The sequence below is a fragment of the Aspergillus eucalypticola genome (assembly GCF_003184535.1).
Source record: "Aspergillus eucalypticola CBS 122712 chromosome Unknown BO83scaffold_9, whole genome shotgun sequence".
In the NCBI taxonomy this organism is placed as follows: Eukaryota; Fungi; Ascomycota; class Eurotiomycetes; order Eurotiales; family Aspergillaceae; genus Aspergillus; species Aspergillus eucalypticola.
Window position 1 is genome coordinate 1 of NW_020290283.1, and position 16,702 is coordinate 16,702.

Below are 16,702 nucleotides of genomic sequence, written 5' to 3' on the forward strand. Positions count from 1 at the left end.
TCCAACCTCCTTCGACAACGAAGAGAAAGGCATCCAATGTATAATCGTAGGCGGCTACCGTCGCGGAAAACCCCTCTGCGGCGACGTCGACCTCATCCTCACCCACCCAGACGAATCCCTAACCAAGAACCTGGTCGTCGACGTAGTCGCCAGCCTGGAATCCTCTGGCTGGATTACCCACACCCTAGCCCTGCACTTAATGACCTCTAACCGCGACCAACAAACCCTCCCCTACCGAGCAAGTAACGCCGACAGCACGGGCAAGAACTTCGACACCTTAGATAAAGCCCTCGTCGTATGGCAGGATCCTCACTTCGACGACACTACGAACCAACCGGAAACAGAAACTCCTCAAGAAGCAGAAGAAGAAGAACACTACGCAAAGAGTAAACGCAACCCAAACCCCCACCGCAGAGTAGACATTATCATCTCCCCCTGGCGAACAGTCGGGTGTGCCGTTCTCGGCTGGTCAGGCGATAAGACCTTCGAAAGAGATCTACGACGGTATGTGAAGAAGGCGCATGGGTGGAAGTTTGATTCCAGTGGAGTTAGGGAGAGGACTTCGGGCGGACAGGTTATTGATCTTGAGGCTGATGGGGAGACCTGGGAGGAGAGGGAGAGGTTGGTTATGGAGGGGTTGGGGGTGGGTTGGAGGGGACCCGAGGAGAGGTGTACCAGGTAATCTAACTATCTCTTTTTGCTTTCAATGATGATTGGGATGTTGTTTTTTTCTTTTTCTTTTTCTTTTTTTTTTTTGGTTTATGTTCTGGATTACTTACTACACGTGATTTGTTTGGTAAGTTGGTGTGGGTTGGCTAGAGAGAAGTTGTGTATCATGAAGTTAAGGTTTGATTTTCGTGAGGTCGTTCGGCTAGCAAAGTAAGCAGTATGTAGCTGGATGTCTGACCGGATGACTATATCTGCATACTAGTAAAACGCTGGGAGGTAAGAAGGATATAAAAAGCCACGTATATAACCGCCAGTATTGATTCAGGTTGTCTCATTGATGTAGTTGTTTGAATAGGTGGGTAGGTGATATAAAGGGAGAGAAGAGGGGAAGGACACAAAAACGGACCAAGCCACATCCATCCATTCCAAGAGGAAAAAGGAGACTTCATTTCATCGCCAGAAAATGCAACTAATACAAGGATGGAGGTTCATGCAATGAGACGAGACGGGAACACTTCAAAGAATTACAGAGAAGCGAAAGATAAAAGAAAAGAAGAGAAAAGAAAAGAAAAAGGAAATACAAAAGACACACAGTCAGTATAAAATAAAGGAAGCTTCCATCGATCAATCAATCAATCAGGTAAAGTCAATCAAGTCATTCATTACACCAGAGCCCTGGAGCTGGTCATTTCACCATAGCGTCCTCTGCCCCGGGTAGTATCGTAAGCATTCACCACTCTCATCTGTCCACCTTCGTCGGCCTGACTGAATGCGTAGCCGCGCTGTTTCCGCATACGTTGGACTTGACGGACTTTGCGGATCGCCTTCTGGAATTGTTCCATGCGGGGGCGGTAGTCCTGGACGTTGTATTTCTGGATTTCTTGCACGTGGTGGTAGTGTTGCGGGTAGTACATGCGCTTAGCATATTTCCAGGCGTAGTCGCGGAGTAGGCAGATGCAGGGGAGGATGACGGCCAATAGGTAGAAGACGGGGTCTTTGAAGAGACGCGGGATCGTGCCGTAGTATTCTTGTGAGAAGCCGATGGCTGGGGCTGCGTAACCGTAGGCCGGGAGGAAGATAAGCCAGAGCAACATCGAGCCTGGGATGGCGATGAACGTGTATTTGGTCCAGATGTTGGTAATCAAGGCCGCCTTGCCTAGCACTGTTGCTAGTGCTGCGGTGTAGGTTGCTTCGGCCCACACCCAGTGGCCGGAAGTTCTACCATCTCCTGTGGGTCCGTCCCAGAGGAAGAATAGTTCCGAGACGACGTACAGCAGGAGGGAGTGGTAGAAGCCGTTTAGAACCCATGACCAGAAACTGTGTCTCCTGAAGAACATACCCTTCTGTCCGAGTTGGTACAGTTGAGGATAGCGGTCCAGCAGTCGAGCGGAAATGTACTGGTCACAGATACCCATTGCGAATGGAGGGAGAACGGTGAAGAAAACGTTGTAGAAAGAAAGTGTCCAAGATTCGTAAATAACCTCACCAGAGAAGGCATTTTGGAAGGAATACTAGAGGTTGTCAGTAGCAGTACAAGATGGCGAGCAGCTTCGCCCAAGCTAAGGTAAACTCACCCAGAATTGCGTCATGTAGAGAGCAATGTTCTTATAGAACGAGTACAGAATGACACGACTTATGCGGTGGTAGTTCCAGGCACCATGGACCAGCAAAAGCTTGCGCAGATACCGAAACTGTGCGATAGCAACATCCGCGGACCGAGCAGCTTGTAGACCTTCAACACCGCTGATACCAACACCGACGTGTGCGGCTTGAATCATAGACACGTCGTTTGCGCCATCTCCAATGGCAAGAAGCAGGGACTTAAGGTGGCGTTTAACAAGCTTGACGACGAGGGCCTTTTGAAGGGGAGAGACACGGCTATAAAACATTAGCTCAGACCCGCCTACGGCAGCGAGGTTGACTTACCAGCAGACCACAGCTTTACACATGACAGCCAGGTCCAGGAACAGCTTCTCCATGTCCTTCTCAAGGGCAAATGTCAATGATCGACCATCAATAATCAGAGCCAGCGCTTCGATTTCACCAGAGGTCCCCTGGCTTTGAACAGCCTGGAGCTTCTTGGTTAGATTATCTCGAGTTGCCTCTGCACTCTCCTCATTGATAATTAACAACGTCATGTCCTCGGAAATAAGTTTGCACGACATTCCAATGTTGATGGCGGTTTCTTGTCTGTCACCAGTCAAGACCCAGATCTTGATTCCTGCCGTCTGGAGGGTATGGATAGTGTCCGGGACTCCATCCTGCAGACGATCTTCAATTGCTGTGGCACCCAGGAGATAGAAATCCTTCTCAATCAGCTCCGAAGCCTTATCCAGTTCGTCGGCACGGTTTCCACCAACTGTTGTCGCAGCCTTGTCGTAGATCTGGTACCACTGCTGGAATTCGTCTTCGGGAACTTCACGCATAGCTAAGCAAAGTGTCCGAAGACCATCCGATGCATAGTCCTCCAGATGCTGCAAAGTCGCTTCAACCATTGGGTTGTCGGGGTGCAGGCGTTCAAGGATGACAGTATCCGCACCCTTAGTATAGATGCGGATTTTTCCATCAGGGCAGCGAAAGATTGTCGACATGCGCTTTCTCGTAGAGTTGAACTCGCAGACCGCCAAAAGTTCATATTCGTAATCCTGGTTGTCAAAGGTGAAAATCACGGACCGGGGCTTACGATTGGAGAAGGCATAGCCCAGGGTTGCGGCACCTTCGACAAGTGCACCTTCATCAGGAGACGCGGCTTGATATTTGATCTTCCCTGGCTCTTTCTCAGATCTCTCCGGAATGACCGTGTGACAAGTAGCGAGCAGAGTGAGGAAATGATGTATAGCATCTTTCGAAGGGTGAGAGCGCAGGTTCTCCCTCAACTTCTTGAAACTATGGACTCCCACCTCCATTCCGTCCTCGACGGTGGCTTGCCGGTCCTCGGGAATGTCGTCACCATACTGGATGCCTGAGATCGTGCATTGCTTGAACTCCATCATGTTGCAAGTAAGTGTACCAGTTTTATCGGAGAAGATGTACTCTATCTGGCCCAACTCTTCAACCAAAGAGGATGTCCTGCACGTTGCCGGTGTATCTGTCTTATCGTAGTAGATATCAAGATCGGAGTTGATCAAGAAGGCTTGAGCATACTTGACGATTTCAATCGTCACGAAAAGCGAGATAGGGACAAGGTTCGAATAGAGAACCCAGTAGGTAAAAATATCAAGAACAAATTGTTTGACCGGATTGGTAGAGCCGTAGTCCAAATACGTGAGCTTACTAGCCTCAGTTTGGCGAACAATCAGGTCACCAACGGAACTGATGATACTGAGTGAAACTAGAATGCCAACCAACATGAGAATTTGAACATTCACCATGCGTTCCACCGCAGTGCGCTTGATCGGAGTTGCTGTCGCGTTCCGCATCAGCTTCGATTCGTGACCCGTGAAAACGACAATGCCATGGACCCACGGAGTGTTCCTGAGGGTGGCGCCTCGAAGGAGAAGTTGGTCCGGCGCCAATGGCAATTCCTTTTCACCTCCACCGGCGTGCATTGTCAAAGTTGCTTCGTAGGTGTACAGACTGCTGTTTGGCTGCTCAGACCGAACCCGTCCACTTAAGCGACTGAGATCCGCGGGGCTGACCAAATGCGCGGTTTCCGGAATTGCCTGCTTAATCTTCAAGTTCGTTTCCCCGTCCAGATTAGCGGTCTCGATATAACACAAGCCCTCCGGTTCCGAGGACGCCAGTAAAACCAAATCAGCCGGGAATGGTTGTTCGGACTCGACCCGGACAATATCTCCCACAGCCACATCGATCCACTTGGTCTCATGGAACTGTGACCCCTTCAGAACCTGCGTTTTCGAATTGTTCAATCCTTTGTCAGACATCCTGCGCTTGTAGTCCTCAACTAATTCCTTGATGGCCGATACCGCTAACACAATACACAGCGGGGCAATCGTAGTATATTTGTTCGTCGGAGACACGGTCGGAATCTGCTGGAGAACGGCGGTGAAGAGGAAGAAAAGGTTGGCGTATTTCGAGAATTGTTCGTAGAGGAACTTCGGGATAAAGGTAATGACATTGTACTTGGCCGTTGAAACGTGGTTGTCGACGTATTTGTGCGTAGCATTGGCAGGCGGATTGTTCAGAACGATCATGCGAGGACCCAGCGTAGATGGGTCGACCTTTCTGCGGCCAAATCCAAACTTGAAATCCGACTTCTTCTTTGCTTTGGGAGCCCTGGCCGCGCCGCCTTCGTCCGGATCTGCACTGTCCACCCGCGCAGCTCTGGCTCCAGATTCCGTCAGGGGCAGATCCATTTCCGAGTACTCAGCACCCATGCCCAGCATGTGCTTCGCTCTGCCCATCAACCCGCCTCCCAGACCCAGTATGCTGTTCCTTTCCTTTGCCTGCCGAACGCGGCTATCGGGTTGTAAATGGTTATCATCTTGGTAGTCGAGATCGTAGTATCCGTGCATCGACCGGTCATCGTCGAACTCGTCGAGGGAGTAGCGGTGGTAGTTGCTTAACCCGGAGGTTTGCGAGTAGGTGCGGGACATGTCGGCACCGGAGTAAGGATCGGTCATGTATACCCCCGCTTGGGTCGGGGGATGCGCGGGCATTGCATGAGCACCGGACTGCGGCGGCACCTGTCCGCCGACGAAGTGGTCGTAGGAAACTGAGGGACGCGGGTGCGGAGTTTCGGAGTCGTCAATGTCGTATTGTCGCAACAAGTGGTCATCGTTGACCGGTGGGCGTTGTCCCGAATTGTACATGGGAGCCGACTCATCCAGCAGCAGTTCATCATTGTGGCCAGCGGCTGGATGAGGGCCGGGGGGCCTACCGCTGGCCATGACGCTGGGGGCGGACAAACAGATGCCCCTGGAGCATTGATTGGCCGGAACGAGACGGGAGAGAGGATCACCGAAGACAGTGGACTTGCAACGCGGTCGGAGCACGAGGAGGTATCAAGCGGAATACTCGAGAGTCGAGAGTAAGCGACGAGGAAGGTGCGAAAGTTGGGGATGGGGGGGGGGGGTGGTGAGGAGAAATTCTGACTGCCTGGAGGTTAAGCCAGATGCCGCGCAAAGGCGTCGAGGCTAATCAGAGTTAGCGTTGGATCACCGCCAGTGGCTGGGCCGACACGATTCTTTGTCTTGTTCGATCCATACCCCGTTAAGACAGGGTGGGTTTGCCCGCGCCAGAATGGAATGAGAGCTAGCTGGTGCCCACCCTCTGAAACAGTTTCAGATTAATATAGCGAGATCAACCGAAAGAGCCGTCCATATCCACTACTGGAAAGCGAGCTTCCTCTCGGCAGTTGGTTGTTGTTCAGTTCCATTCAAGAGAAATGGCTTGCTTGTCACGGGGCTGCCAGATCGGGCTAGTGATTCCGAAATGGGAATGGTGGCATGGTGTATTATCGTAATACCGTTACATCGTTATGACACCTGAGGCGTCTAATGGTCTCCATCTACAACACAAATTGCATGACTGCACGGATTTATAATAAGGAGATATCATTGCTACTATGCACAATATGCAGAGGATCTGACATTCATGTCACATGTTTTCATGGCTTGGCTCATCTGCGAGTCAGTTTAGCAACTCGCAAGTACCAACAACATGAGCATCCAAAGCTGCGCCACGATCCCGGTAAGCAGCGCATGCCTATTATTAGACTAGATGTTGTTTTTGATCTCGAACGTCATCATCACCATGGTTCCTCTATACTTGTTACGGATGAACAATCATATAGTGCTATTCAGCCTCATGCTTAGCATTCCATGGTAGTTCCTCAATCTGGTTACAATGTCATCAGTTGTACCTTATCATGAGCCCATCGATATGCGTTAGACACGCAACTAGGAGGAAATGACTACCTACCCAGCTTTTGATTCTACTAAATCTTTCCATTTCGTATCTGCATTCCACAGGATATGGCTACAACTGAAGAATCTACCCCAGTCACTCCTCAAACGGAAAACACAAGTATGGCGGCCCAGAAAATCTGCATCCCTGAACTTTTGGAGACGATTCTTCTACAGCTGGATATGCGCACTTTGCTCGTATCTGCTCAAAGAATCTGTCGTGCATGGCACACCCTCATCAAAGACTCCAGCTCTCTCTAGACTTTACTGTTCTTCAAACCCGCCACCGAACTGTTCACGCCCGAGCTAAGGACACGGGCAATGTCTGAGGATAACCCACTGCTTTCCTATATATGGCACGAATTCTGGCGTAAGAGAGTGTCCACCTCGTCTGTTAGTCTCAAATTACCTCCACTTGAACCAAAAAGAGAGAATGTGTTCCTCCGAAAAGAAGCAAGCTGGAGACAAATGCTACTCCGGCAGCCGCCAGTTCCGTCGATGTCTGTTGTTGAATACGACAAGACTTAAACAGGGCTCCACAAGAATCAACGCTTTGGTTCAAGGAGGAAGACAAACTTATGAGGTTGGGGTATTCATACTCGGAGATGTCGAGGCTGTCCCTAATTCCTGGGCGAGATCTTCGCACGTTTTGGGAGTGCGACCTCATCAATCAGTACGAAGAAAAATGGAAGAATGAGCGTGCACACGTATCATCCAGTTATTTGCCATACTACGCATTTGTGATATATTGTCATGATATCCAGGGAATAATTAGTGGCATGGGCTTTTAAACAGTGACCTAGAGCTATGGCTAGGAAACGAGCTTGGAGCTTATGTTGGCAAGAGCATCCGCCGCCATGAAATTATCTGTAATAATTAGAGCCTATAGCTGCATGGATGTGGGAAGATTGTGCGTATTGCTATAAGGCATGTTAATATGCTAAAGAACTCAATAAGACACGGATGCCACGACAATTTGATTTTTACATCTAACGACGTTGGAATGCAAGCTGTAAAGGAGGCAGACTCGTAGTAAATGTATCCAGTGCTCCCGTTTCAAAAGCCTCTCCCGTCTCGCCAGGCGCAAACGAAAAGTTGTACTGCTGGGCTATGGTCGATATGCTGGTCCGCAGACTAATCATGGCCAGGTTCTTTCCGGGACAGATATAAGGGCCTGCTTCAAATGTCAATCTGGGTAAACCACAAGGGAAACCATCGCTTACCTGTCAAGAATGGAATGAAGGGGGCACCATCGGTCTTCATCTCGTGTCTCTTCTCACTCCATCGCTCGGGAATGAATTTATTAGCCTCCTCGTAGTACCTTTCGTCAGTCTGAATTAGCTGGACAGGCACGAAAACAATGGTGTCTCCTGGAATATGGACTTCATCGACCTGAATTCCTTCGGCTGGCGTGACACGATAACCCCCTGTCATTACAGCAGGGCGCAGACGAAGGGTTTCATTGATAATGTCATCAATAAACGAGATATCCTTGACCTTATCATAACTCCAGTCATCTGCTCCGCCCGGCATAGCCTCGTCCAGTTTCCGCTGGAGCTTGGCCAGCACAGATTGATGCCTAGCCAAATAGTACAGGACGGTCGCCAAGGTGGTGGCAGTGGTCTCACTCCCCGCAATAATGACTGCCCGTGAGTCCTCATTCAGTGCCAGGCGAGAAGGAGCAGCAGAAGCACTTTTCTCCACGTATGCTTTGAGAAGCCATGAAACGACATCTTCGGGATAAGAGTTTGCATCCCAAGTCTGTAGGAATAGCATTATACGACACAATCATTAGATCTCACCATTAGATTTTCACGATGAGAATTGCATACCTTCTGCTTCCTTTCAATTTCATCAGCACACCACTTGAAAAAGCTTCTGTAGCTAGAAACGGCACCAGGGATACGGCAGAGTATGTAGAGGAACCACGGGACCTGCAATAGAGTAGCACCGGCGGCCATATGGTCATGAATTCCTTTGATCGCTGGATGCTCCACACCGGTGGTCAGGTTATGGAAATCTTTGCCAAACCCGACGTCTCCCATTATATCAAAGCTAAGAAACATTGTCCAAGCCGTCACATCGATAGGTTGGCCCAGGTTCTTTGCTATATGGGCGGCAAGGAGATCAGCCTTGCTTTTGACCCGGGGCTCATATATTCCGAGAGCTGAACGAGATGATGGGGATCAGTCATTGGGTTAATGGAGATGATAGAGAGAGCTTTATCAAGCTGACATACATTTTACGTTGAAGCCCCGGTCCCACGCCTTTCTCCGCATTCTGTGGTCATCATGATCACGAGTGTGATGCACAGAGCAGTACTTGGGGTTTGTTGAGACATGGGCATACCATGGTGACTTGCTGCATTTGGACTGTGGCCCAAAAAGCAAAGGTATGGCGGACTTTCGCACAATGCAGACCTCACGTGGACCTATAAACGTGGAATACATTACAACCTGGACGAGAAGATGGATAAGTAACTAGCACAGGATTACCGGTTCGAACAAAGTCGCCATATTCGTGATGAAGTCTCGCGATCTCCACATTGTATTGGAGATCTTTGCCTGCCAAGTAGGCATTATAGAAGCGGGATAACTTGGCACCCACTGGACCTGGAAAGTGATGCAGGCGATGGAAGAATAATCGATAGATGCCAATACTAGAGATAAGACCCGTGTTGAACGCGAATGCGATGAGTACCACTCTAAGAAGAGCCTGAGCGAACGAGAATTGCGTCAAGGCTATGTACGCATATGCTGTTGATAGTACCGCGACCGCATAGATTGGAAATAGTACGAAGAGATAGTCTTCGACCGGGAAACTGGTGCGAAAGAGACTGACGTGCGAGAGCAGCCCAAACCCCGCGGCAGAAGCAGCCAGACTGAGCAGATCCGATTCCAACACAGCCCGCATGTCTGCCAACGAGACAACAGATGGAGAGAGTTGCATTGTGCTCATAACCTATTTCTGTATGTTAAAGTGCATGGAGATGTTTCCACTGACATTGAAACAGGGTGGGGCACCTGTTAATAAGTGTAGAGGGTAATAAATAAACGTAGAGTGAGCCGTGGATGCGGACATGCTGGCACGTCTGTTTGCAGCCGATGCTCTGTCATCTGATCGACAAAACTAATGGTTAGGCCCCCAACGCCGTGTTAACTAGCACAAATCCATGCTAATGCTTCGTCCATTCTGTGATGCAGTGATAGCGCTAGTAACTCAAGTCCAGCAATAATATGATCGTACGTAGCCACGCTAGCTGATTGCATGACGTAATACAATATAGTCGTTGATAGCCATGTTAAGCATTTGTCAGTTCCTAGCATATTGGTACTTATTATTCTGTATCTCTTTGTTTCAGAAAATAATAGAAACTGAACATATACGACTGGACCTGACACTACAAATTAGTTAAAGTGTACTTTGTAGATGCAAATTTTCTTTATAATTAACATCATTGTATAAAGCCACATGACCAGATCATGAACCCTATATGCACCTAAATAGTATGAATAGATGCTAATATACTCCACCACTTTTTGGCCCCCAATCATATCACTGATATATAAGGTTGAGCTTTATCCCAATGTGTAAATGTCTTCTATCCCTTCATCACGATATCGTAATCTTCGGAGAAACCAATACGCATGCAACTTGCTAAAAGGGAGACGAGGGTGTCTCAAGTGCCGCGTGCCTCGAGCAGGGGCAAGGGCAATCTATATCTAACGAAAAATGAAGATCAAACGTTGTCAATCTCGTGTTATCTTGTAAGCTTGCTAATTACATCCTAACAGAAAAAACATGCTAACGGAAGAAGATGAGGTTCGTGGTATCCTTCTTTAGAAAGGTACGGCACAACATCCCCGCCTTTAGATAAGGCGTTGTTCTCAACGTTGTATCAGAGAGCATCCTCAACTTATTTAGCAACACGGAGAGCATCCCCAACAACCTTCTTTCCTGCTTTTGTTATCAGGGTGAAGCATGGTAGCTTCCTTGATAGCGGCATCAGCAATGTTGAACGGGTTAAAATTGTCAAGTTCGCCAGCGAACGCAGTTAGACGGGCTGGCAGAATATTAATCCACCTCTAGAGATCAGTAGTCCCTTCAATAGTCTTGAGTACTGGGCGAGTCCAATCAGATTTAGTAGCTGGTCCGTCGTCGTGCTATGAATAGGAGATTGCCACCGGTTCCTCCACTCAGTCCTCCTCTGACAATGGTCTGGCGGAAATCATGGTACACCTTGCTTGCGACGAACGTAACCTTAGTCTTAAGAAGATTAGGTACCATAAGAACATTAACCAGTATCGGACACTTCGCCTTGAAGAAAAAGTCAATAGTAGTATGAGAGATTTTGAAGTTACTCCATCTTTTCTGTTCTACAAAGTAGAAATTTACAGGTTTCTCTGTCGTTGCGCCGGCACCGACTGTAATAATCCCGGAGACGATCGCTTGCTCTTTCAGCGGATTCTTATAATTTATGAGCCAGTTCTTAGACTGGTGTGCGACGTCGCCGCTGAGGATGTAATATCCACAAATAACATGATAGCAGTGGATACCCTTCTCTTCCAACCAGATGGCCGGACCCCTGGGCTCTCGGTTGGGGCGGATTTCTTCCTTTCTGGTGAAATCACTGGTCCCATCACTGGCCTCGCGTAGCGGCGGCGATAGTTGTGTCATGTAAGATCATGTAGACCCACGCGTCGGACAAGTGCACGCAGGATCAAGCATTTCTTCCCCCTCCGTAAGAATTGTTTAGGGTTATTAGCGCTGAGCCTTTTTGTAAGTAGCACTTATTGCGCATGCAGACGGAAAAAGGGGTGTGGTTGTCCGTCAAGACTCCGTATACCGTAGGGTTTTACTTCCGTTCCCTAATCTGGCTTGGCGGATTGACGCCCATGTTAGTCAAGATAGAACATTGCATAGTTTAAAAAGATTGATTTTTCGAAATCCATCCATATGGGATATATCTGTGTAAAGTCCGACCAATCATCGCCGCATTGTCTCGTTTCTAGTATGATAAGGCTGCAGGTCTTATTTGCAGCTTCTTTAAACCAGGAATGAGAAATCCGCGATGTAAGCGTTCTTTAAAATTTCTCACGACGGACCCCAGAATATATCAGGAGGGATGCGAGCTTTGCCGCCAGACGGTCGAGCTCCCCGTACGTAAATGTCTCGTCCCATGACGAAACGGCCGGGGTCTCTGGGGATTGACGACACCACTTTTGGTTCTTGTCACGGACCCAGATATCCAGGCGCATAGGAGCCTGCTTGTTGACCTCCAGTACACGATCAAGCGCAGTTGGGCTGATCTGCATGAGGTCCCGAATCGCCAAGTATCCCCGGCCCAGTGCCTGAGAGACGGTCCAAATAAACTGGTCGAGGAGAGCCTAGCAGTGCGGGTTATCAATGGAAGTATCATCGAAAACCATGCTCACAGATAGATTTTGACCCTGGTGTTTGCAGTCCAAGAACATGGGGACGAGTGGAAATATGCTGGATAGACGTGGCCCAACGGCGGAAGACACATTCCATGCTGATATATCACCGTTCCGGTACAAAAGGATGGCCGGGAGTTTTGTCGATGGTTGATCGTCCACGATTGAAGAATCTGAGATTAAGATGAGGCGACAACCACGACCCCTTTTGTACTGTATTGGGCTCTGATCCGCCGAGGGGATTGGTTACCTGGGCCACCCAGGGACTGTCTAGAGTATTCTGGCGTAGTTGCTAAAACCTCTACTACTTGGGGCGCAGCTTCACCGACGCTGAAAATATTGGCTGTTCCCAAGATTGAATGGGACAAGGGAAATGATATCCCGATGGCTATCAGCCACAGACTCGGTAGACCCATATAAAAGCACTACGTCGGTCTACCTGATACATGTAACATGCAAAAGTATGGTGCTGCTGAAAAAGGGACACCCCTTCAGAGCACCTCAGAATAGATCAATGAGGCTATCAGCCAAGATTGGCTTCTAGCAGGACTAAGATGTTCGGCTATGTCCACTTTGCCAGGCCGACGAGGGCTACATCTTCGCGGCACGAGGCCGGATTCGCGCCTCAATATCACTATTTGGAACGAAAAACCCACTCGTCAAGGTATTGAAAGGAAATTCCTGTACGCCAGGCATTAAAGTGACATCGAAATCGAGGAGGATTTTGGCGAAGACGGCTTGGATGACTCTGCTCGCCATGAAGCGACCTGGACAGGTGCTGGTGCCGTATCCGAAGACTAGAAATTTGTCGGATGTGGTCGTAACACGTGCAGTACAGGCCCCCGAGGACGCATCGTAAAAGCGGTGGCTGTCAAATCTCTCCGGGCTTGGATACAGATCCTGATCTCGGGCCATCCAGTACCATGGTAGCGTGAGGATCGACCCCGGGGGAAAAGTGCGGCCAAGGGAAGGGATGTGGACCGGTTTTATCACAAGACGACTCGAGGAGTCTGGTAGGTTTGGTTGCTTGTTAGTGTCTCGCTAGAACGGGCGGTGGGGAGATTGCGCACATAGACTGGAGCTGTGAAGACGCAGGGTTTCACGCATAAAGCTCTCCAGCTTGGGGCATTGGTTCATCACGTCAGGACAGGTACATTGTCCCGCGGGCAGGGCTGCCTGTAGCTCCTCACGGAGAGGTGGGATGCACTCTGGATTTACCATGATGCGGTATATCATTGCAGACAGGATCACTGTGATCGGTGTAGCAGTTTCAAAGTGAAGGAACATGATCTTGTCAGCTATCCGGCTGAATTGCTTTTCCTCATCGTAGTACCTGGTCTCACGACCAGTTGTGTTTTCAGCCATCCACTCCTCGACCACGGCATCCAGTAGCGAACAGGACCTATCTTCAGACTTTTCGGAACGTAATCGACGCACCTGACAGCGAATCTCAGGGATGAGTCTGCTCTTGAGCTCGTTCATGACTGTCCTCATTTTCCGATTTGCTGGAGCAAACCGTGAGATTAGGGAATGCACGGCTCTTGGGAATTTGACGCAAATGCTTGTATGGTACATTATAGAAGAGTCGTAGGACATGTAAAGCTCAAGGAGCTTTTGGTCCAATGCAAATTCAGGGCCCATAATGCACGCAATCATAATCCGCGAGTTGATATAGCTTAGTCTTTCCCAGACATTGATCACCTGCCATCCTGCGGTTGAGTTGGTCACTTGTCCGGGTTTCTCTCCTCTGCACTCGCATCCACTCACCTTTTTCGCCGGGGCTCACGGAAAACGCGGACGGTATGATGTGATCGACCTGACTGGCGACCTTGTCGGAGAATGCATCTGAGACTAGTATTAGCACTCTCCCTGAATTTTCTATTTCCGCATCCCAAGGATCCTCGAAACTCACCCAGAAAAGGCTTCTTATTGCATTTGATGAGGGCATTGGTCACTGTCTGCGATGCCACGTCCGAGTGGAGGTGGTGCATATTTTCCTGAAGGGGTCACTAGCCTGACTTTCTCGGCTTCTTGGGGGTGGTCCTACCTTTTCGACTAATTTGATGAAGCTGAGATGATCTTGTGGAATATAGCTCCATTCCCTGGCCGACTGTGGTGGGAGGCATATCACGTAGAACCGGTTGGAAGGTCTTATAGCCCAAGGTAAGCCATTTTTGGTATACTGTCGAATGAGTAATTGTAGTTCCGAATAGAGACAACGGATACATAAACTCTCACCTGCTGGTACGCGTGAGCAGTCTCGTTAACTAGATCGTGCTCGGTTGACCTCCATCGCAGCAAAGAGCAAACGTCACTCTTCTCACCGACTATGGGAATATCCCCCAATTGCTTTCGGATGCTCCTTCCATAGAGATAATCGTCCACAACGATGGCGAGGCAGACAGTAAGCGCGCTCGCGAACACAGCCAGCACAGATCCCTTTACCAGATCCCAGTTTGGAAGGAAATCCATGGGAGATTTGAAAATAATGTAGCTGTTATTGAGATTGTACTACCCATCTGTACTGGGGGGAAAGGGAGGAGGAAAATATAAATCTTCCCCTGCCAGTTTGTGCGATTGATCCCTTTCCCCCCCTCTGCCTTATTGAATAAATGCCGCTAGCTCCCCCTTGCAGCGTGAGTGCAAATGAGCTCGCCACGCGCGTTCTATTCTCCAAGTTCACCGCATGAAGGTGGATAGGTACTCTACCATGTCGGTGAAACATCAGGCATGCATAGTCCAGATTCATTGTATTGCCTGTTTGTATTCACACTGAAAATCAAAATTAAGGAAGCTCTTACCGACTCCCCTGCGCCTGTTTTGCTTTTCACGTTTGCCTACATTGACACAATAAACAAGTCCCCGTCATATAAGACTATAGTCAATAGAAGAGAGTAACTGCTAGTAACAGAATTAAGGGTATTATGACTGTCCCTTTCCTCGTGACTTACACGATGCATACTGGTACTTCATTCTAAACTCCATGGGCTGGTGGACAGTAGCCCGCTTATGTTCCCCGTCAGGCATCTCAGCAGGCTTCCCTGTAGTCTGAGGCACCAACACACCGTCGCTTCTCGGATTTACACGAAATACGGGATGGAGAATCTTTCCGTGCTCGTACTCGTACTCACGCCTGGTGGTGGGCAAGAATCATCACGCGATATCTATACGCAGGCAGGTAGCCATTACTTCATATTTCTCCAAAGCTCCCCATGGTGAACCAGATGCGGTCTTTAATCTCAGTCGTGGGGCTGGAAGGAACGTCCCGGGCTGGCTTCAATCTTCGACCTCCAGTTCCTGGTTCTGATTCTGGATGAGAAATGTGAAGGTCGTAAAGTCTGTGTGCGAGGGACACCAAGTGGTCGCCTGACGATCGGTGGTCGACTCGAGGAGTGCTGGATAATGCAGTAGTCGTATTTTACTCTGGGGCCCGGCGTGAAGAGAGCGGAAGTAGTCGGCCTCGCTGGGGTCTACTTCCAGTCCCAAGAGCAGAGCGTCCAGGACGGCTCTGTGCAGCTGCTCCAACTTTTGGAGAAAATCCTTCATGAATGCCCGGAATCCGGGGAGGGTCTTTTCGTCGACCCAACGATTATGGTGAAAAGGTTCCTGGTCGCTGCCAATAAAATTCCGGTTAGAAAATGTCTGGAGAAGCACGATTGATGTCCGAACATTTCAGTCCAGTGCTTTGTCCGCTCTGAGCCCCGGATCGAGCTGTAGATCCTTTGCCTGCCCACGCCAGTGTATCTGCGATACGGCACTGTCCCATGCGGATGCTCAACCTTTCTCTTTTCCCCCAGGGGCAGATCAAAGAACTCCTTTGACCGTTGTAGCGCCTCGCCAGGTCTCAATGTCGATGCCGTGGCCAACAATGCCGCGGCATCCTTGCCCGTGGATCACCTTAACCAGTTCATCTGCTTTGGCCTTGCGGAAAACGGGGTCATTGCTATGGAGATAGACAGAGATATCGACGGTCTGAAGGCCGTTAGGGCCTGAGATAGAGCCCATCTTGGATTTTGGTTGCAGACAATTGGGAAGAGAGGTCAGGCACAACGTAAAGTGCAAGCTTTTAAGGCAGGGCACAACCCTGGGACATTTAGTTAACTGCCATGCAAGAATCGGCGACATGAACCCCTTAGCTCCAATCTCACTCAGCATACTCTCATTTCATAGTATGTACGTACCTGTGTCGAAGCCTTCGGTGTGTCTCCTACCGGACCTCCAGGTATATGCGCAGCTACTACCTAGGTAGTAGTGTTATATCCCACTTAGCAGCATGCCACACGCTCCAACCCAAATCAATATCTAACCTCTCTGCACCTTTTAAAAAACGAGCGCATTACTGGAAAGTGTCCCAAGGCCAATACAGCAGGTGGCGCGTGTGAGATGGCGGTGTGTCATTTGCCCTTGAAAGTAGCCGTCGAGTCACCCCCTAGCTGATGATCGTTCGATTCTGAAACATTGCGCAACTTTGGCGTTAAATATGCCTCCTTGCGGTCTACCTGCAAATTAGTCGCACGAGGTTCCGCCTCCAAGGCAATCAAGCGAAGCAGATGCACTTCGACTGGTAAATTGCTGACGGACTGTTATCCTAGGCGTGAGACGTACATGTCCGGTACATGTCCTTGCCTGCCTTGGTGCAAGCACCACCTGGGTAATCCGATCGTTGTATCCTGGGGCTTTCTTTTTTCTTTTTTTTTTTTTTTTTTTCTTTCCATACGGTCAACGCTGAAG

General features: G+C 49.3%; 9 protein-coding genes across 9 annotated transcripts; 2 read left to right on the forward strand and 7 right to left on the reverse strand.

The window, feature by feature from the left end:
* BO83DRAFT_463055 (Nucleotidyltransferase) lies at positions 1–682 on the forward strand (the record flags this gene model as incomplete). Its single annotated transcript, XM_025537313.1, has 1 exon — positions 1–682. A coding segment is annotated over one exon (682 nt), but the record flags the coding sequence as incomplete, so codon positions are not given.
* Positions 683–846: 164 nt separating this feature from the next.
* Positions 847–5,690, reverse strand: BO83DRAFT_358433 (aminophospholipid-translocating P4-type ATPase DRS2). The gene is made up of 3 exons (XM_025529302.1): positions 2,596–5,690; positions 2,244–2,547; positions 847–2,180 (listed from the first exon to the last, which is right to left on the reverse strand). Exons 1-3 carry the CDS (start codon positions 5,517–5,519, stop codon positions 1,332–1,334), a joined length of 4,077 nt encoding a protein of 1,358 aa, XP_025389084.1. The 5' UTR covers positions 5,520–5,690; the 3' UTR covers positions 847–1,331.
* A 715-nt stretch (positions 5,691–6,405) lies between these two features.
* Positions 6,406–6,891, forward strand: BO83DRAFT_243252 (uncharacterized protein). Its single transcript, XM_025526985.1, has one exon. It carries the CDS (start codon positions 6,541–6,543, stop codon positions 6,844–6,846), a length of 306 nt encoding a protein of 101 aa, XP_025389085.1. The 5' UTR covers positions 6,406–6,540; the 3' UTR covers positions 6,847–6,891.
* On the reverse strand, positions 6,892–7,396 carry BO83DRAFT_243251 (uncharacterized protein). Its single transcript, XM_025526984.1, has one exon. The coding sequence runs from the start codon at positions 7,201–7,203 to the stop codon at positions 6,937–6,939; it is 267 nt and encodes an 88-aa protein (XP_025389086.1). The 5' UTR covers positions 7,204–7,396; the 3' UTR covers positions 6,892–6,936.
* Positions 7,397–7,422: 26 nt separating this feature from the next.
* BO83DRAFT_377409 (cytochrome P450) lies at positions 7,423–9,582 on the reverse strand. Its single transcript, XM_025530982.1, has 5 exons — positions 9,032–9,582; positions 8,776–8,967; positions 8,369–8,703; positions 7,760–8,297; positions 7,423–7,710 (listed from the first exon to the last, which is right to left on the reverse strand). The coding sequence occupies exons 1-5, from the start codon at positions 9,447–9,449 to the stop codon at positions 7,526–7,528; spliced, it is 1,668 nt and encodes a 555-aa protein (XP_025389087.1). The 5' UTR covers positions 9,450–9,582; the 3' UTR covers positions 7,423–7,525.
* A 1,094-nt stretch (positions 9,583–10,676) lies between these two features.
* Positions 10,677–11,213, reverse strand: BO83DRAFT_387580 (uncharacterized protein; the record flags this gene model as incomplete). The annotated part of the gene is made up of 1 exon (XM_025532722.1): positions 10,677–11,213. The coding sequence occupies one exon, from the start codon at positions 11,211–11,213 to the stop codon at positions 10,677–10,679; it is 537 nt and encodes a 178-aa protein (XP_025389088.1).
* Positions 11,214–11,620: 407 nt separating this feature from the next.
* Positions 11,621–12,010, reverse strand: BO83DRAFT_425854 (uncharacterized protein; the record flags this gene model as incomplete). Its single annotated transcript, XM_025535233.1, has 2 exons — positions 11,621–11,923; positions 11,972–12,010. 2 exons carry the CDS (start codon positions 12,008–12,010, stop codon positions 11,621–11,623), a joined length of 342 nt encoding a protein of 113 aa, XP_025389089.1.
* Positions 12,011–12,562: 552 nt separating this feature from the next.
* BO83DRAFT_463061 (cytochrome P450) lies at positions 12,563–13,962 on the reverse strand (the record flags this gene model as incomplete). Its single annotated transcript, XM_025537314.1, has 4 exons — positions 12,563–12,981; positions 13,042–13,680; positions 13,739–13,816; positions 13,884–13,962. The coding sequence occupies 4 exons, from the start codon at positions 13,960–13,962 to the stop codon at positions 12,563–12,565; spliced, it is 1,215 nt and encodes a 404-aa protein (XP_025389090.1).
* Positions 13,963–15,247: 1,285 nt separating this feature from the next.
* On the reverse strand, positions 15,248–16,176 carry BO83DRAFT_436408 (Clavaminate synthase-like protein; the record flags this gene model as incomplete). Its single annotated transcript, XM_025535951.1, has 4 exons — positions 16,153–16,176; positions 15,839–16,055; positions 15,641–15,786; positions 15,248–15,584 (listed from the first exon to the last, which is right to left on the reverse strand). Exons 2-4 carry the CDS (start codon positions 15,974–15,976, stop codon positions 15,248–15,250), a joined length of 621 nt encoding a protein of 206 aa, XP_025389091.1. The 5' UTR covers positions 15,977–16,055; positions 16,153–16,176.
* Positions 16,177–16,702: the final 526 nt, after the last annotated feature.

What these genes read in the sequence shown, in the direction of transcription:
- BO83DRAFT_358433 (XM_025529302.1), bottom strand. Translation starts at nt 5,519, where the DNA reads ATGGCCAGCGGTAGGCCCCCCGGCCCTCATCCAGCCGCTGGCCACAAT. An exon ending in TGTAAAGCTGTGGTCTGCTG is followed by an intron (nt 2,548 to 2,595) that starts GTAAGTCAACCT and finishes AATGTTTTATAG; the next exon opens with CCGTGTCTCTCCCCTTCAAA. An exon ending in TCTACATGACGCAATTCTGG is followed by an intron (nt 2,181 to 2,243) that starts GTGAGTTTACCT and finishes GACAACCTCTAG; the next exon opens with TATTCCTTCCAAAATGCCTT.
- BO83DRAFT_243252 (XM_025526985.1), top strand. Translation starts at nt 6,541, where the DNA reads ATGACTACCTACCCAGCTTTTGATTCTACTAAATCTTTCCATTTCGTA.
- BO83DRAFT_243251 (XM_025526984.1), bottom strand. Translation starts at nt 7,203, where the DNA reads ATGAGGTCGCACTCCCAAAACGTGCGAAGATCTCGCCCAGGAATTAGG.
- BO83DRAFT_377409 (XM_025530982.1), bottom strand. Translation starts at nt 9,449, where the DNA reads ATGCGGGCTGTGTTGGAATCGGATCTGCTCAGTCTGGCTGCTTCTGCC. An exon ending in TGGCGACTTTGTTCGAACCG is followed by an intron (nt 8,968 to 9,031) that starts GTAATCCTGTGC and finishes CCACGTTTATAG; the next exon opens with GTCCACGTGAGGTCTGCATT. An exon ending in CCGGGGCTTCAACGTAAAAT is followed by an intron (nt 8,704 to 8,775) that starts GTATGTCAGCTT and finishes CATCTCGTTCAG; the next exon opens with CTCTCGGAATATATGAGCCC.